Source organism: Hipposideros armiger, unplaced genomic scaffold (genome assembly GCF_001890085.2).
Source record: "Hipposideros armiger isolate ML-2016 unplaced genomic scaffold, ASM189008v1 scaffold_1514, whole genome shotgun sequence".
Classification (NCBI taxonomy): Eukaryota; Metazoa; Chordata; class Mammalia; order Chiroptera; family Hipposideridae; genus Hipposideros; species Hipposideros armiger.
The window spans coordinates 88,507-106,923 of NW_017732864.1; the positions used below are offsets into that span (position 1 = coordinate 88,507).

Here is an 18,417-nt window from a genome sequence, read left to right on the forward strand (position 1 = left end):
ATTTGCATTTCTCTAATGATTAGTGAGGTTGAGCATTTTTTCATATGCCTGTTGACCATCTGTATGTGCTCTTTAGAGAAATGTCTCTTCCTATCCTCTGCCCATTTTTTAATTGGATTGTTTGTTTTTTTGGTGTTGAATTTGAATGAGTGTTTTATAAATTTGGATATTAACCACTTATCAGATATATCATTGGCAAATATCTTCTCCCATTCAGTAGTCTGCCTTTTTGTTTTATTGATGATTTTCTTTGCTTTAAAAAAACTTTTAAGTTGATGGAACCCCATTTGTTTATTTTTTCTTTTATTTCCCTTGCCCAAAGGGATATATCAGTAAAAATATTTCTGAGGGTAATGTACAAATTTACTCCCTATGTTTTTTTTCTAAGAGTTTTATGGTTTCAGGTCTTACATTTAAGTCTTTAATCCATTGTGAATTCGTTCTTGTATATGGTGTAAGTAGGTGGTCCATTTTCATTTTTTGGTCGTGTCAGTCCAATTTTCCCAGCACCACTTATTAAATAGACTATCTTTACTCCAATGTAAATTTTTGTTTCCATTGTCAAAGATTAAATGACTGTATATGGATGGGTTTATTTCTGTGTTCTCTATTCTGTTCCATTGATCTATGTGTCTGTTTTTATATCAGTACTATCTTATTTTGAATACTATAGACTTTCAGTATGATTTGATGTTGGGTAGTGTGATACCTCCTACTTTGTTCTTATTTCTCAAGATTGCCAAGGCTATTCAGGGTCTTTTATGATTCCATATAAATTATAGAAATATATATTCTATTTTTGAAAAATATGTCATTGGTAGTTTGATAGGAATTGCATTGAATCTATATATTGCCTTAGGTAGTATTGGCATTTTAACTATATGAATTCTTCCTATCCATGAACATGGTATGTATTTTCATTTGTATGTATCTTCTTTGATTCCTCTCTTCAGGGTCTTATAATTTTCTGAGTACAGGTCTTTTACTTCTTTGGCTACAGGTCTTTATTCCTGGATATTTCATTGTTTTTGAAACAATTGTAAGTGGGATTGATTTCTTCTTCTGATAGTTTATTACTGGTGTATACAAATGCCAACTGATTTCTGAATATTAATTTTGTATTCTGCTACCTTACTAAATTCATTTATGAGTTCTAACAGTTTTTTCTGGAATTCTCTATATATAGTATCAGGTCCTCTGCATACAGTGACAATTTTACTTCCTCCTTTCCAATTTGGATGGCTTTTATTTCATTTTCTTGTCTGATTGTTGTGGCTAGAACTTCCAGAACTATGTTGAATAGAAGTGGTGAAAGTGGACAGCCTTGTCTTCTTCCTGATCTTAAGGGGAAAGCTTTTAGCTTTTCCCCATTGAGTATGATGTTTGCTGTGGGCTTATCATATATGGCCTCTATTATGTTGAGACATGATCCCTCTATTCTCACTTCGCTAAGATTTTTTATCTTAAATAAGTGCTATATTTTGTCAAACGCTTTTTCTGCATCTGTTTAAATGATCATATGATTTTTATTTTTCCTTTTGTTAATGTGATGTATTATGTTAATTGATTTGCAGATATTGAACCAACCTTGCATACTAGGGATGAATCCTATTTGATCATGATATTTTTAATATGATGCTGAATTCAATTTGCTAGTATTTCGTTGAGGATTTTTGCATCTATGTTCATTAGGGATATTGGCCTGTAGTTTTCTTTTTTTGTAATATCTTTGTCTGATTTTGGGATCAGAATAATAGTGGCCTCATAAAATGTGCTTGGGAGCCTTCCCTCCTTCTGTATTTTTTGGAATAGTTTGAGGAGAATAGGTGTTAATTCTTTTTTTGAATGTTTTGTAAAATTCACCTGTGAAGCCATCTGGTCCAGGATGCTTGGAAGCTTGTTGATTACTGATTCAATTTCTTTGGTAGTAATCAGTCTGTTGAGAGTTTCTGTTTCTTCTTGGTTCAGCCTTGGTAAATCGTATGCTTCTAGAAATTTATCCATTTCTTCTAGATTGTCAAATTTGTTGGCATATAGTTGCTCATAGTATTTTCTTAAAAATTTCTGTATTTCTGTGGCATCTGTTGTCACTTCTCCTCTTTCATTTGTGATTTTATCAATTTGGGTCCTCTCTCTCTTTTTCTTGGTAGGTGTGGCTAAGGGTTTGTCAATTTTGTTTATCTTTTTAGAAAAACAGCTCTTGGTTTCATTGATCTTTTGTATTTTTTTTGGTCTGTATTTCATTTATTTTGGCTCTGGTTTTTATTATTTCCTTCCTTGTACTCCCTTTGGGCTTGTTTTGCTGTTCTTTTTCCAGTTCCCTTAGGTGTAAAGGTAGTATGTTGATTTTAGATTTTTCTTGTTATTTTATATAGGCCAGCAGTGCTATGAATTGCCCTTTTAGGACTGCTTTCACTGCATCCCATAGATTTTGGGTTGTTGAGTTTTCATTTTCGTTTGTCTGAAGATAGCTTTCGATTTCTTCCTTGATCTCATTTTTGACCCACTCGCTATTTAGTAGCATTTTATTCAGCCTCCATGTATTTCTGTGCTTTCCAGTTTTCTTCTTACAATTTATTTCTAGTTTCATAGCATTGTGGTCGATGAAGACGCTTGATATGATTTCAATCTTCTTAAATTTATTGAGACTTTTTTGTGGTCTAACATGTGGTCTCCCTTGGAAAATGTTCCACGTGCACTTGAGAAGAATGTATATTCTGTTGCTTTGAGGTGAAATGCTCTAAAAACATCAATGAAATCTAGCTGGTCTAAAGTGTCATTTAAGGTCACTGTTTCCGTGATTTTCTGTCTGGACGATCTGTCCATTGGTGACAATGGGGTGTTGAAGTCCCCTACTATGATTGTGTTACTCTTGATATCTGTCTTTATGTCTCAAAATCTGTTTTATATATTTTGGAGCTCCTATGTTGGGTGCATAGGTATTTACTAGGGCTATGTCCTCTTGTTGAATCGATTCCTTTATTATTATATAGTGCCCTTTTTTGTCTTTTATTGTAGTCTTCATATTAAAGTCTATTTTGTCTGAAATAAGTATTGCTACTCCTGCTTTTTTCTCATTTCCACTTGCGTGAAATATTTTATTCCATTTCTTTACTTTCAGTCTGTGTGTGTCTTTTGATCTGAGATGAGTCTCTTGTAAACAGTATATGCATGGGTTCTGTTTTCTTGTCCACTCAACCACTCTGTGTCTTTTGATTGTATTATTTAGCCCATTCACTTTTAAAGTGATTATCAATAGGTGCATATTTAATGCCATTTTGTTATTTGTATATCTGGTATTCCTTGGTTAGTTTGTTTTCTGCTTTCATCCATTTTAAAAAGCGCTTTTAACATTCCCTGCAATGTTTGCTTGGTGGTAATGAATTTTTTAAGCTGATTGTTTTCTGAGAAGCTTTTATCTCTTCTTCAATTTTAAGTGATAGCCATGCTGGGTAGAGCATTCTTGGCTGTAGGCCTTTATTTTGCCTCACTTTGAATATTTCCTGCCACTCCCTTCTGGCTTGCAGAGTTTGTGTAGAACAGTCAGCTGTTAGTCTTATAGGAGTTCCTTTGTATGTAACCTGCTGTCTTTCTCTTGTTGCTTTTAGGATCCTGTCTTCGTCTTTAACCTTTGCCATGTTTACTATGATGTTTCTTGGTGTGGACCTGTTTGGGTTCAGCTTGTTTGGAACTCCCTGCTCTTCCTGGGTTTATATGTTAATTTCCTTCACCAGGGTAGGGAAGTTCTCAGTCATTATTTCTTCAAATACATTCTTTATCTCTTGCTTCTTCTCTTCTCCTTCTGGTATTCCTATGATGCGAATGTTGTTGTGCTTGATGTTATCCCACAGGTGTCTTAAACTATTTTCATTGTTTTTTGTTCTTTTTTCTTTTTGTTGTTCCAACTGGGTGATTTCTGCTATTTTGCCTTCTAAATTGCTGATCTGATCCTCTGCTTCATCTAATCTACTGGCGATTCCTTCGACTGTGTTCTTCATTTCAGTTATTGTATTCTTTAGTTCTAACTGGTTGTTTTTCATGATTTCTCTATTCTTTTTTATGTCCTCACTAAGTTTCTTAAACATTCTATCATCAATGTTCTAAACTCTGTCTCTGAAATGTTGGATACCTCTGTTTCATTTTGTTCCATTTCTAGGGGTTTCTTCTGATCTTTTACTTGGTACAAGTTTCTTTGTTTGTTCATTCTGGCATTGCCCTGTGATTGCTTCGATGTATTAGATGGATCACCTATGCCTCTTAGTCATTGTTTGTAGTGTGTGTCTTTACATTTGGATTACACAGTCTCTGTTTTCTCCTGTCCCATGTGTTCCAGAGTTGTCACTGTTGAACTTGCTCTTTAATTGCTTTTGGCTTGTCAGAGGATGGGATTGACCTGCAGACTGATTAGCTGGGAGAATTAGCTCTGTTCACAGTGTAGAGATGCTGTGTGGAAGTTGAACCCCTCCGCGATGTGGCACTAGCTTGGCAGGATGAAGTTCAAGTGAGTTATGTGATGTGATTTGTAGTTTTTAAGACATTAATGCAGATTCAGGTCTTATACCAATACCTGCCCTGTGACCAGCCAGCTTCTACCTTGTGCTCACAGATTCAAGAAAGCTGATCCTGAGTGGCTGTGGTGCAGGTTTGTGGCCACTGAACACCATGAAGATGAACCCAGGGCTCTGCAGACCACCTTATGTTGTAAAAAACCTTCTCCACACTTTGGGGGTAGGGCCAGTCACCGCAGCACCCTGATTGCCCCTGGCAATGCAGCTGTATGTGGACGAGGTGGAGTTACAGGTACATAAAGACTGTGGTCAGTGGTTTCTATAAATTCAGTGTAATCTCAGCTCCTGGACTTGTGCTAGGTCCACATCTACTTTATAAAACAAAAACAAATCAAGGCAACACAACAGCACCAAAAAACAAATACATTTCCACAGAAAGTCAATAAGCTATGATCAGACAGGAGAAACAAACGTATATAAAAGGGACACAAACACAGAAACAGGAGAACAAGACAGAAAAACAATGACCAAAGCAATATTCAGATAAACAACTCTGAAAAAAAATGATAAAAACAAAACAGATGAAAGAAAAGAAGGAAAAGGAACAAAAAGGTGAAAGAGAAAGAAAAGAAAAAATTATAATAATAAAGAAAAAAGTGGGAAGAAAAAAGTAAACAAAAAGAGGTTAAAAAAAAGCCCTCTTTACCTGCTTTAATCTGCAGACCACTTGCTCAGCAATTCAGTCTCTGGTAACTCAGCACCAGCTATGCTCGGGGGGGAAGGGTTCAGTGTGCCAACCACTGGCCTCTTTCTCAAGCTTGCATTGAGCTTCCTGCAATTAGCTGCTGTGTGCTCTGGAAACATGCTCACCACCAAAAATCCTCACAGGTTGTTGTGGGCTGTCTGCTGCAAAAAAAAACCTCTGTGGCCTATGGAGGTGGGGCCAGGTACCAGGGGCTCAGGGTGCCCCCAGCAACCCAGCTCTAGGTGGGCTGGGCAGGTCCCCAAGGCACCATGGAGTGTGGTCTATGTCCCCAACCAAGTCAGAGCAGCATGCACTCCTGAACCAGCAACCAGCTCACACTAACACACCAGAAATGCCCCTGCCAGATCACACAGGTGCACAGGTTTTGGCCCAACACTCCCAAGAAAACTGTTAGTCTCAGCCTGTTCTAATCAGCTGCTCACAGACCAGACAGAGCAGCCCGACAGCCAATTGCCAGGCTGGCAACTCTGCACATGCAGTGCAGAGAGCGGGGACCCAAGGCAGCTCATGCACTCCCATGTCTCAATGAGCATCCTGTTGGAGCCTGAGCGTGCCTGCCAGGCATTTCCCTGGCTACACAGCACAAGTAGTGCAGAGGGTGGAAACCCAAGGCAGCATGCATGCGCAAGCAGACGTGCACACCTGCGCCAATTCCACCAGACCAAAGCTGTTCCGAACCTGACCCTCTGTGGAAGGGCCCAACCCTGAAAAAATGGGACCTTTATGTACATAACTCATGTGCAAGTGCCACACCAGGGGAACAATGGTCCCAAAACCTTCAGCTCCTGTGCCAAAGGCTCTCAGTTCAGTCCTTCCCTGCAGGCTCCTGGGCCCCGCTCACACAGCTACTCCCTCTACCAGGGACTGGGTGAGTGCTCACCAGCGAGCAAGTCCATGTGCCAGCTCCCCTGGTTCTCTAGCCACCCTCAGCCTCACCGCATTGAGCAAAGATAGTCCTCACTAATGTCTACTGCCAGCTGTTGTGGAACTCCTCTTACTGGCAAAGTAATTCTGGGCAGATGATCTCAGTGTGGGGCCGGAGGGTCTCTCCCCCAACCGGAGAAGCCTCTCCACCACTGAGGTGTCTGTCACAGGGTTTGGCCTCTCTTGTCTCTGCCCCTCCTACCAGACTCAACATGGCCTCCTCTTTAAGTCCTTCATTTAGATTCTGTTCATCTAGTGTTCAGGAGACTGCCAAGGTTGACTATTATATAAATTATTTGTAATTTTAGTGTGATCCTGGGAGGTAGTTGGCACAGCATCTGTCTATTTCGCTATCTTACCAGAAGTCTGATGGTAACCACTTTGAGCACCTCTTCTAATTGCAGAAGTCAGATGTGACTTGTATTCATCTTTTGTTATTGGTATACATTGAGTATTACAATTTTAATACAGCTTTTCCTTTTTTAAAATGTGTATACTTTTTTGTCTCTCTCTTTCCATATATATATATATATATATATTCATATAACCATAATATGTATTTTATATGACAGATGGACAATCAAGATAAATTAAGAAAAACTATCGTTCTTTTAGATTGCGTTTATCTCTAACATAGGTCAAGAACTGAAAAATAAAAGATGCATTTTATTTTAAAATTAGCAGTTTTCTGTAATTATTAACATTTAAGGCTGTAGAAAAAATTATTTATAAAATGGAAAATCCTTCCAAACTCCACCTCTTCCTCCAATCTTTGAAGTCAATTGATTATACATGTTCAACTCCTAGGCATTTCTCATCTGAAATAACCTCTATATTACATGATTTTGTTTCCAGAATCACTCATGTGCTCGCTCAGGCAAATTAAGCTTTCCACATTTACAAATACAACCACAGCTAAACATAGTAGCTTGTTTCTTGAGACTGGTGATTGCCTAGAGGACAGTTGCAGTTAGCCAACCAAATAAAGCATTATTCTCCATATCAGATAGAAATCACCAGGGGTCTTTAATAGAGAATGAGAGTCTTAGTCTGATTTAGGACTCCTGGAGATGGAGCCCTGCTATTTGCATTTTATCAAACTCCCCACATGAGTTTTAGGCACATCAAATTTTGAGAATCACAGAACTGTAGCTTTGTTAAAATAAATTGCTATCTTTTTAGGTGATTACCAAAGCTCTTTCAGAGTTGTTATACTGTTGTAATACTCTTACACCCTTTCTCTATGTTACCTGTCATTCTAATTATTTAGTGATGACACAGAAAAAGAGTTAATAAAAGTGAGCACAAAGGAGGACTACTCAGGCCTGCATCCCCTCCCCAGGGGATGTCCTATACATAAATTAAGCTGTGCAAACACCATTAGAAAGAGGAGATAAGACCCTAACTAGAGTTATCTAGTTTTAATGCCTGTGCAAACAGAAGCTTGCCCATTACTTGAACTCTAGCCTCATTATAATGTAATTAAAATGAAATGAAATTATGGCTTGGTCCTTTTGTAGATTTTTCTGTATGCATTCTGGGTAAGAACATTCACAGAAAGAAAGTAGTTATATAGTCGACATATGTCAATCAAATGACTTAAGTCTACATATCAAATGTCTTGAGTTTGGATGTCACATATATTGCTGAAGAAAATTTACCTACCCTTTCCTATACGTATAAGGAAAACCTAACCTGAACTTAGGTGCAGTTGTATGCAGCAATCTGTTTGAGACTCTGCCCCCAGCAGTTCTGCCAGTGTTTCTCTTAACCCTCTGCCAGGCACAACTGATCTCACAAATTCATTGCACACAAAGATGTCGCTATAAAATATGTCTTTACTGTATGTACTAAGTCACAAACAAAACTGGTGATAGGTTATGATAGAGGGGGAAGATATGGAAGCGATCAGTCACAATACTTAAGTTATCTGTTAGATATTTGAAAATTTGTCTCCTGATGATAGTTTGTTTGAAAGTAAAATGTTTGTCACTCTTCCTTGCAAAGCAGTTTCAAAATCCTAACCTTTTTAGTGAATTGACATACAAATAATAGTTCCAGTAACCACTCACTAATTTGGAAATGTCTGCTAGGATAAAAAAATGAATCTGTAAGATCAGTTGCACCTGATGGGGGGTTTAAATAAACTTTCTAACTTCTGTTCCTTTTGAGTCTTGTGAATCTTTTCACATTCTGCGAATGACTGGGGTATCCAAAGACAAAACATTTAGCATTAGAGAAGTTGTTACTCCCATTTGAAAAAACACAAAGTGCTTCACCTAAACACTATAAATAATTGGAATAATTAGCTGGAAAAAGATTTGAAACATTGAAGTTTAATATTTTCTGGAATTTTGAAAGAAGAAAGTATGGAATAGTGTTAAAAGGTGGTTTCAAAAGGAAAATATTGGGTTGTCAACAAAGTCATGACTTATTTTTTCTATGTGTTTCATTGCAAAAATGCGTCTGACTTTTCTGACAACCCAATACTTGTTGGTTGAATTGAAATTAACTGGCTAATTAAAGATTGGTTAAACTTTTAAAATATATTTAATTAATTCACCTTTGCAGATTTCCAAATTCCTATTCCAGTACTACACTGCTGCTTTGAATGAAATGTGCTTTCAATTTGGGAGCTTACTCCTGTGGAGTCCAGAATTCAGGAACAATTGAGCTCTCATATTTACCATCAAACTCAAATGTGTTTTTAACTCGAGGACTGTGATTAATGGCAACCAAACATGATAAAGCTAGAAGGATATATTCTGCAAAATACAGAGAACAATATGATCTCCTTCCAGAATATTAAGCAGTATCAACTGCAACAAAAAATTAATGGATATGTAAAGTCCATATAGGATGATAAAGAACAAAGTAGCATGATCAGTTTACTTTGTGGGGTTTATTTGTCTTCACTTTTCATAGTGAAATTTAGCTTGAGGTTTAAATATGGATAGCTCATAAATGCACTTTTTAAGATCTCACAAATATTTTCAAGGGTAGTTTATTTGAAAGTAAAATGTTTGTCACTCTTCCTTGCAAAGCAGTTTCAAAATCCTAACCTTTGTAGTGAATTGACATACAAATAATAGTTCCAGTAACCATTCACTAATTTGGAAATCTCTGCTAGGATTTAAAAAAAAGGATAAAATATCTATGAAGCTCATATTCTAGTTGGCTGTTAATAAAATAATTACTATTGCACAAGGTTTAATATATTTTGGGTTTACAACCAAGAGGCAAATAAATGTCAATATATCTAATTAAAAATGAAGCAAAAGTTTTATATCCCTTATATTAGGTAAAACTACAACAAAACACAAATCATTTTTTTCTGAATAAATGAAATACATATTTGGTTATAATGATTTTAATTAAAATGTATTTAAAGTTTTAACAAAAGTTGTTTGAGGTACCATATTAGAAATACATTATGTTTTTTTACCCCCTCAACCTTTTGGAAACCAAGTAATTATACTGTAATGGGAGAAAAAATTTCAGACACCAAAACTGAAATACATTCTTTCTATAAACTATTGAGGCAGGAGAGTAACTGTGTAGTACTCTACTTTTCTTGTTCTTTGATATGAAATAGTTCTAAGACAAATTTTTGAAAAGAAATTAGAAATGAATCTTTTAAATAATAGAAATGTATTTATCCATTTGGTAGGAGAAGTAGAAATAAAATGATAAGGTGAAACTTACTTGCCTTGTTAGTTTAGAAAATTATTTCAGGACTGGAGATGCTTGTGAAGCTGTGCCCCATAGGACTCAAGGCATTCACAAGAACTGTGAGAGATGATGGATGACTTTACATGCATGTTATTATGCAGTGTGATTTTGGTCAATTCATAGGTCACTCTGAGGGATTTTCCAGAGAAAGTGCATATTCCATACCTCACCATTTCTCATCCTGGGTTTAGTTAAAAACAAACCAAACACTGTAGACAATCTGACCTCCACTGGAAAACACAAAATTCTTTCAAAGCCACTGTCTTTTGACAACAGTGTAACAGGACATTGGATATACCTATGTAAAGCATGGTAAATTGCACTGGCTATTTTTTCTGCCTAGATTACTTTTTACAAAATTGACTGCTTTCCTTTTCAGGACTCAGGCCCCATACCATCTTCTCAATGAGTTCTTTCCTAGCTACACCAATTAAACAGCCTTCCCTTAGCCTGTCCTATCTCAATCACTCCAAAAATATACTTTGTTTTATTTGCTTTACAGAAGTTGTCACTGTTTGAAAAATATTTTCTTTATTAATTTAGTGTTTAATCTTCTTTACTGAACACTTCTTGGGAGAGTGGTCACTTCTAGCTAAAGAACCACTATGATTCATTGGACAAATACCTGTTGATGTCTAAGAATTTGGGTGTAAAATGTTGAGTAGAGTAAACATGACACTTGCCCTTGTGTAGTTTAAAGTGCACTGAAGAAAACAAATAACTAGACAAACAAATGTAAAATTATAATTGATAAATGCTAGGAAGGAGAGAAATGAGGGCTGTGAGAGCCTATAATAAAAAAATCTAATTTGGTTAAGTAGATCAGAGGTTTCTCTGAGGAAGAAACTTTTGAGCCAAGATTTAAAACCTTAGTAGATATTAAGTGAAGAGTCTAAGCTGAGGGAACAGCCTGTGGAAAGACATTGTTGCAAGAGGGAAGATGATGTACAGGAAGGAGTGAAAGAAGGCTGATGAAAGTAGCTTGCACACAGGAGCAGGGTAGAGGGCAAGATACAAGAACAGATTACGGAGCTCTGCATTGGGTAGAATATGTGGGGATTTGAGAATTGTGACTTTATCCTGAGCGAAACAGAATTTTTGAATGCTGTGGTTTTGTTTTTGTTTGTTTGTGTGTGTGTGTGTGTGTGTGTGTGTTCACAGGAGAGTATTATCAGATTTGTGTTTTGTACAGGTGATTGTGACTAATCTGAAGAGAACATTCAGATGATAATTTCTAAACAAAAGTGTATGGATGTCATGGCAGTATCCCTCAGGAGAAGTGGTGAAAGTTGGGATTCAGTTTGAGCTGGTGGGAAAGGAAATAAGTAGTAGGTAGATTCAAGAAATACAAACAATAAAATTGAAAGAACTTGGTATTTGATTAGTTATGAAGGATATAAAAAATAACTTGGTATCTGTCTGTGCTGATGAATTGTGTAGCCATTCTCTGAGAGAGAAACTACAAGGAGATATTGTGAGGTATTAGATCATGAGCTGGGTTTTGACATGTTCAGCTGTAGGATGTTATTGGGAGGTTGGATAAATTATGATTCTTTACATTTTTTTGAATTTCTATGGGTTAGAAGTTTAGCTCTACTCCATCCAACCTGAGCAATTATTTCCCATCATCTCTCCTTAATAGCCAAATAGAATTATGCAACTATGTTTCCTACACCCTAACTTCTAAATAATATATGAAGCCTTAAATTTCAGCTAGAAGAAGTCTACTATAGTGAAAACTGATGAATTGGCTGTTGCTGGTTTTATCTATAAAGGATATGGGGATCAATAACTCAGAACCTGCTATCAAAACCATATTCAGAAAAAATAGTAGAATCTCAACATATAATTTCACAGAACCTGAGCAGAAATTGTCAAAACCTTGTTACATTTAATGCAGACATCATAGCCATGTCAAATAACATTTTATAATATCAGATTAGAATGATCATAGCACATTTCAAGTCAGAGTTATAACACCTCTCTAACATATTTGGCCTTTACTATTTATTATCTATCCAATAGGCAACAGAGCTAGGCAAGAAATATTTTAACTGGGCCAACCGAGTGGCTCAGTTGGTTAGAGTGTGAGCTCTGAACAACAAGTTTGCAGGTTCAATTTCCACATAGACCAGTGAGCTGCGCTGGAGCTGAAGTGCTGCTGAGCTGATGAGAGTGTGTGCTCTTAACAACAAGGTTGCTGATTCGACTCCCACATGGGATGGTGGACCACGCCATCCACAACTAGATTGAAAGTAGCGGCTGGATTTAGAGCTAAGCTTGCTCTCTCCACAACTAAGATTGAAAGACAACAACTTGACTTAGTGCTGATGGGTCCTGGAAAAACACAATGTTTCTTTTCTCTAATTCACCAACACTGTTCCCAACCCAATTCCTCAACAAAATCTTAAAAATATATTTTTTTTAACTAAAATAACACAGTTATGTTGAGACCTATGTGTGAGGTACTTTTTAAAGACAGCCCTAAAGTATCTAAACTGTAGGAAAATTACATTAGAAACAATTAACTAGAATACACCTAGAAGACATTTTGTTTTTTTAATTTATTTTTATCATCTTAACTTTGTAGAAACTCTGGGATAGCACACAGGAATACTTTCAATTTTTAAGTCATTTTATAAGAGTTTGCATGAACATTACTTTTCAGAAAGATTTCTTATATTACTTTTAGGATCTCCATCTGTCTATCTGCCCATCTATCTATTATCTATCTATCATCTATCATCTATCTATCTTCTATCTATCCTCACAGTATATAGGTGTGTATTTATATTAACCACTATAAAATGCTTAATAATTATATGTTGTTCATGACATGTTTGATTTAAAATCTTGTGTAAAATTCATCTGCTTTAAACAATAACTTCCAGCAACGGTAACACTATTCTAAAGTAGAAAAAATTTTGACACTTCCGGGAAATTCATCAAATAACCTAACCAAGCAGTCTGCTTACACATAGACCAAGGAGTTATGTGAAAAGGAATTTGTTGATGATCTTGAAGTAAAAATAAAAGATCCTAAAATCTACCATTTTGTTTTACCATATTTTTCTCTGTGTAGAAAAATATCAATCTTCAATCAATGTAATTTAATTTTATACTAAAGCCAAGTGAGATATATAGTCCAAAATTTTAATTGGCCTCTACAAATGTATAAAAATTATAAATGCAAACAACCACAAGAAAAGGAGTAATATGTAAACAATGATATGCTATTGAGCCAAAGTGATATTTGAGTCCCTTCATTGACAGCAAAGTAACAGAGGGCCACAAAATTGAAGGAATGCATGTGGCATTTGGAAAGAGTAGTAAATGGTCAGTAGTGTCCACCACTGAGAATAGTTAGACTTGATAGTTTTTCATGATTATGTGGTTGGATAAGAAGATAGTTTTACTAGTAAGCAATCATGTGTGCTCTACAGAATGTTTAATGCAATGTCAGCCACAAATCACTGTAGTGGTATCTACCTCTGAGTGAGTTCAGTATTTCTAATTTGTAACCATAACATCTTACATTGAAAAATATTTGCAAGCAGTATATAGAAACTATAAAACTGAAACTCATTAAGTATTTTATACCAAATATTGAGGAAAGTTGAAATACTCTACCCAATGCAGAAAACATTCACATTCAGAAATTTTTTTCCAGTGCTCTTTTTTTAATAAATTTAAGTATTCTCTAATTATACACAAAAATTTGTTGCATTAAAAAGTTTGAGAAGATACAGAATAAAATATAAAGAAGAAAATGAAAACCACCCACAATCCCATCTCCAGAAATAGCCATTGTTACTATTATGTTGTATTCGCTTTTGGTATAGTCTTATGCATGTATACTTTTCAATATAACTAAAATCACAACATAATTAGATTATCCTGCCTTTCTCACTGAACTTTGCATCATTATAATTTTCTGTGCTGTTAAATATTGTTTAAAATCATGAATTTTCAAGTCTACACAATAACCAATTCATTAGATGTACAATAATGTATTTAACAGGTAATGGGAATGTTTGCTATTTCCAATGTTCATTATTAAAAATAAAAATTTTGCAACTTTTTTACATTTGAATCCAATGCTCTTTCTTTAAACCATTATGTTACACATAAATGTTTCAGTTTTATGGCATAATAAATCATTTAACAGACATAAAGCAAGCCTAACAAGAATTTTGAAAATTAAAAAAATTAATTTAAAAATATTTTTGGAGATATAATATGGATAATGAAAAAGTTACTACATTTGAAGACTCATTACTTTAAAAGGGCACATGTTTTTCAAAACATGCTTTACTAATATTCTCCATGAAGCTGATGCCATTTACAGCAATAGTCTTAGCGTTGAACAAAATGCCTAAACTTTTGTGGGTGGCTGTTGTGATCTTGTCTAGTAAATAAGATCTCGGGCAGGTTTTGTCTTCTTAAATGGAGAAGAGTCATCTGGAATAGCTTGAGTGTTGAAAAGTGTAGTTCACATTTTTAGCACTTCTGCAGGTGTCGTCATTTTGATTGTTAGGCTCAACAATTAGTGCTGTATAAAACAGACAGTTGTTAAACTCAAGATCCATCCATGTTGTCACAAATGGCACTATTTCATCTTTCTTATGGCTGAGTGATGTTCCATTGTATATATGTACACAACACACACACAATGCAATATATAGATGATGTATTATAGAATTTTACACTTGAAACCTATATAATTTTATTTACCAATGTCACACCAATAAATTTAATTTAAAAAGACAGTTATTACAACAATATTCATTGTAGTACAATACAAAGATTATTAGCTGAGAAATGCTTATCTGTAAGTTAGGTTGCCTTTATAGTCAAAGTTAAGTGGAAAATAAGTGAAACATTTACCTAGATAATTCAAATCAATATAGTTGATAAAGAGAGTTAAGAATACATCTTTTCAAAAATTAGTCTTATTTAATTAATTCCAATTTTAAATTTATAATATGTGGAAATGAATTAAAATTCTTATGTTTTAACACTAGAGTCTATAAATGCCACCATTGTTTATTTTTTGTTCCCATTTAGTAGCTGGTCATTAGTATTAGTATTAGTCATTATCTAAAAAACAAAATAAGTACTTGTAAAAAAAACCATCAGTGAGACTAAACTAGGTTGTTTAGGACAGCAAGTAGGTAGTTGTTATTTGCTTCCTGGAGGTATTGAAAAATCATATTTAGAGCTTTGCCTCTGATTTCCAATCTATCCCCCCAAAACAATGATAAAAATTGGAATATGACTTTTCAATCACTCTTTAGTGATAGAATGAGCGTGCTCATGATCTGACTGATGGCTAACTAGAAAGAGGGAGCAACTGTTTTATCCTTCTCCATCCCACAAATATTCTTTATATCAAAGCCTTCATCATCCTCAAGAGAAGTTGTATTGTCTTTATTGGTTAACTTAATACTCATAACACACATTGTTTCATTCGCTATGTAAGACATATCCTTATAAGAAAAGGCTGCAACTTACCCACTAGTAGACAGATCTTTTCTTACATTAGAAAGCAAGGGTTCAGAATGAAAAAAGGATCTAATCCACCAAGTGGATTCTGCCGCTTCGGGTAACCCTATAAAATAAAACTTTTATTACCCCCTTATCAAACACATTTGAGATATTAAAAACACAAAAATAATGAGGATGGTGTTGATAAGAAATAAACCAAATACCTTGCAGGGATTTGTCCTCATCTATGAAATTAACAGAGTCAGAACCAGTTAGAGAGCTAACTGAAGAAATACTGGCCTCTACAGGGAAAAAAAAATAATAAATTAACATAAATAATAAACAAGCACACATATTATTTATCTCTAAACTCTCAAGTCACATGGCTTAAGATCATTTACTTCTGGCTCATGAATTTATTAATTGAATACATCATTAATCAATTAAAAATTGTTCCAGAATAAGACATATTGCATTTTTTACAAATATAGTACATTCTTTTTCATTGTAGACATAGACATCTCTCTCTCTCTCTCTCTCTCTCTCTCTCTCTCTCTCTTTCTCTCTTTCCCTCTTCCACCTTCTCCTTCTTTTTCTCTCTGTCTGTCTCTCCATAGATAACATAGATATAGGTATAGAATTTAAAATGTTATATATGTTGTCAAATTAAAAATCTTAGGAAATACAAAATTAAAAAATAAATATTATTGTACTACATTAGATATATTATGTATACATATTTATGTAACCTACAAAAGCTATCAAATTTAGAAATAAAGGAATTATTTTTTAAAATAAATTTGTTTTATTATACTTGTATTTGAAACCTGTAGGTCTTTTAAAAGATCAGAATATAAAAATAACTTCTGTGGATATAATAACACTAAGTAAATAAGCATAGTTTAACCTTGTTGTAAAAAGAATAAATCAATATATATTTCTAATTCTTATGCTAGAAACAACCCTTAAAATAAGAGTTTTTTACATGTTGCTGGCATATTTTCAATAAGTGATCATTTGGCTTTAAATTTTATTTAAGAAGCTATAATTTTCTATTGAGTTATGAATACTCACAGATAGATAGGTAAAAATAAAACTGGAATGATAAATGCTGACCAATTGTTTATAGCAGCAAATGTAAATCAGAAAACCTCTGAAGCATAGTCATGCTGTCCCTGCTTTTTTAAGGAATAAATATTATTTTATTTATGTAAAATTGTCAGGTTTTAATGTATCCTATTAAATTAAAGTTATTGAAATTAAGCATAATTATAAAATATAAGCTGATTTTCACTCATTTATAAGTGTTAATGGTTTCATCAATACAATATAACATACTTAAAACAAAGAAATGTCCTTGATAATGTTGATTCAGAGAGATCTCTAATAAGTTCTATTCCTATTTTCTTCATGATCACAAATGGTTGTCAGTATTCTCTCTTAACTCCTGACCAGATGATGATACATAGGTTACTAATATCACACAGACATCACCTCAAATCATCTTCTAGGGATATTCTCTAGTGATGATATAACTTACTTCGATAATACTGATTTTTGGCCAGAAGGCAACCAATAGAAGGTACCGATGCCATTGCTTTCCCTGTGACAGACCACCAGAGAGAGTGTGAACAGCAGTCTGGGAAACAGTGACTGGAAGAGAGAGGTTGATATTAACAACATAAATTTTCCTTTTTTCCCCATGTAAATAATTTTTGCAAAGCAAGATAAATTAATACCATGTAATAAATATCTGATAAAAAGAATTGAAAAGTTTACACAAAATTGTAATCAAATATACTGCAATAAACAAAACAATGCAATCAATGACTATATTTATTTTTAAAACCAAGAAAAAAAATGTAACCTACTACAATGTCCACAACTTATTTTATTTGAAATAAACCTAAAGGCACAAGAAAAAATATTAACACAGCCATGATATAGTCACTCACCTATTTGTTCTCCCCACTTTTTTTTTTTAATAAAGGTGATTCAAAAATTTCCTCAGAAAATGCACAGTTTGAGGCAACCAGGACAGACTGTGTTGCCCCAGCAGGCTAGGAGACATGTGTGCAATGATTGTGAATGTGGCCTGGGATTTCTGAGCACACCTTATATTTAGAAGTCTGAAACCTGAGCCGTGGGTGAACAGAGGCGAGTTGGGCACACAGTCAGCCAGAGTCACTGTGAGTAAGCTCTCTGCCCTTGACCATGTCAGCTTGCCAAGTGGGGCTGCACGCACCAGGGACAGACTTGGCCTAGACATTGTTTTGCACTTGTCCTCTGTAAGGTCACAGCTTATGACTGACACTTTCTACAGGGAAGGAGTTAATAACCACATATCCTCTCAGGACTGGATACATCATGCATTCTGGGATAAAGCACCATGCTGGACTCCATACAGGACACCATAGCCAACTGGGGGAATTGGACATACCCACAAACACATTGATGCAAGACAGAGTCACAGGGTCACAGAGAACAATGAAGAACATGAAACATTGAAGGATGATGAGTTAGAAATTTCAGTGAGAATGATACAATACATGGAAGTCATGGATATAAGGGGAAATCATAATTTTATCACATTATATTAATATTATTTTTTGATACAAAAGTTAATTTTCTATTCTAATTTTAGTATTACTCTTTATATAAACTATTCTACCATTTCCTAGACTTGGTTTACTTATGGATTCAATGTGGCTCCTGGTTACATTGAGGGAGTTCTCTCAAGTTGTTCTTTATTCGGTAACTATTAGTTTTACCAGCTTAAATTAACTTTGATAATGTAACATTACTATAAAATTACTCATGTCAGCTAGGTTCAAATTTATGGACTCATGTCTTATTTAAAACATTTATTTTAATATGCCATTATGGATCTTCACCTGGTTATAGCTCCTTTATGTTGCTAGTATTATTTACTTCTGCTTTCTCTCATTTTTTCTTGATTAGTTTTGCTGCAGGTTTCTCTATTAAATTAGTTCTTTCAAA

The 18,417-nt window shown here is 34.7% G+C and overlaps 1 protein-coding gene across 1 annotated transcript; it reads right to left on the bottom strand.

Annotated features, from left to right (window-relative positions):
• Nucleotides 1–13,600: 13,600 nt before the first annotated feature.
• Nucleotides 13,601–17,499, bottom strand: PPDPFL (pancreatic progenitor cell differentiation and proliferation factor like). The gene is made up of 5 exons (XM_019634146.1): nt 17,373–17,499; nt 16,958–17,070; nt 15,642–15,719; nt 15,445–15,541; nt 13,601–14,482 (listed from the first exon to the last, which is right to left on the bottom strand). The coding sequence occupies exons 2-5, from the start codon at nt 17,010–17,012 to the stop codon at nt 14,470–14,472; spliced, it is 243 nt and encodes an 80-aa protein (XP_019489691.1). The 5' UTR covers nt 17,013–17,070; nt 17,373–17,499; the 3' UTR covers nt 13,601–14,469.
• Nucleotides 17,500–18,417: the final 918 nt, after the last annotated feature.

Excerpts from the sequence above, each read along its gene's own strand:
- PPDPFL (XM_019634146.1), bottom strand. The coding sequence starts at position 17,012 with ATGGCATCGGTACCTTCTATTGGTTGCCTTCTGGCCAAAAATCAGTAT. Across the intron at positions 15,720-16,957 it reads CAAAAATCAGTATTATCGAA|AGGCCAGTATTTCTTCAGTT; the intron begins GTAAGTTATATC and ends TTTTCCCTGTAG. Across the intron at positions 15,542-15,641 it reads TGAGGACAAATCCCTGCAAG|GGTTACCCGAAGCGGCAGAA; the intron begins GTATTTGGTTTA and ends TTTATTTTATAG.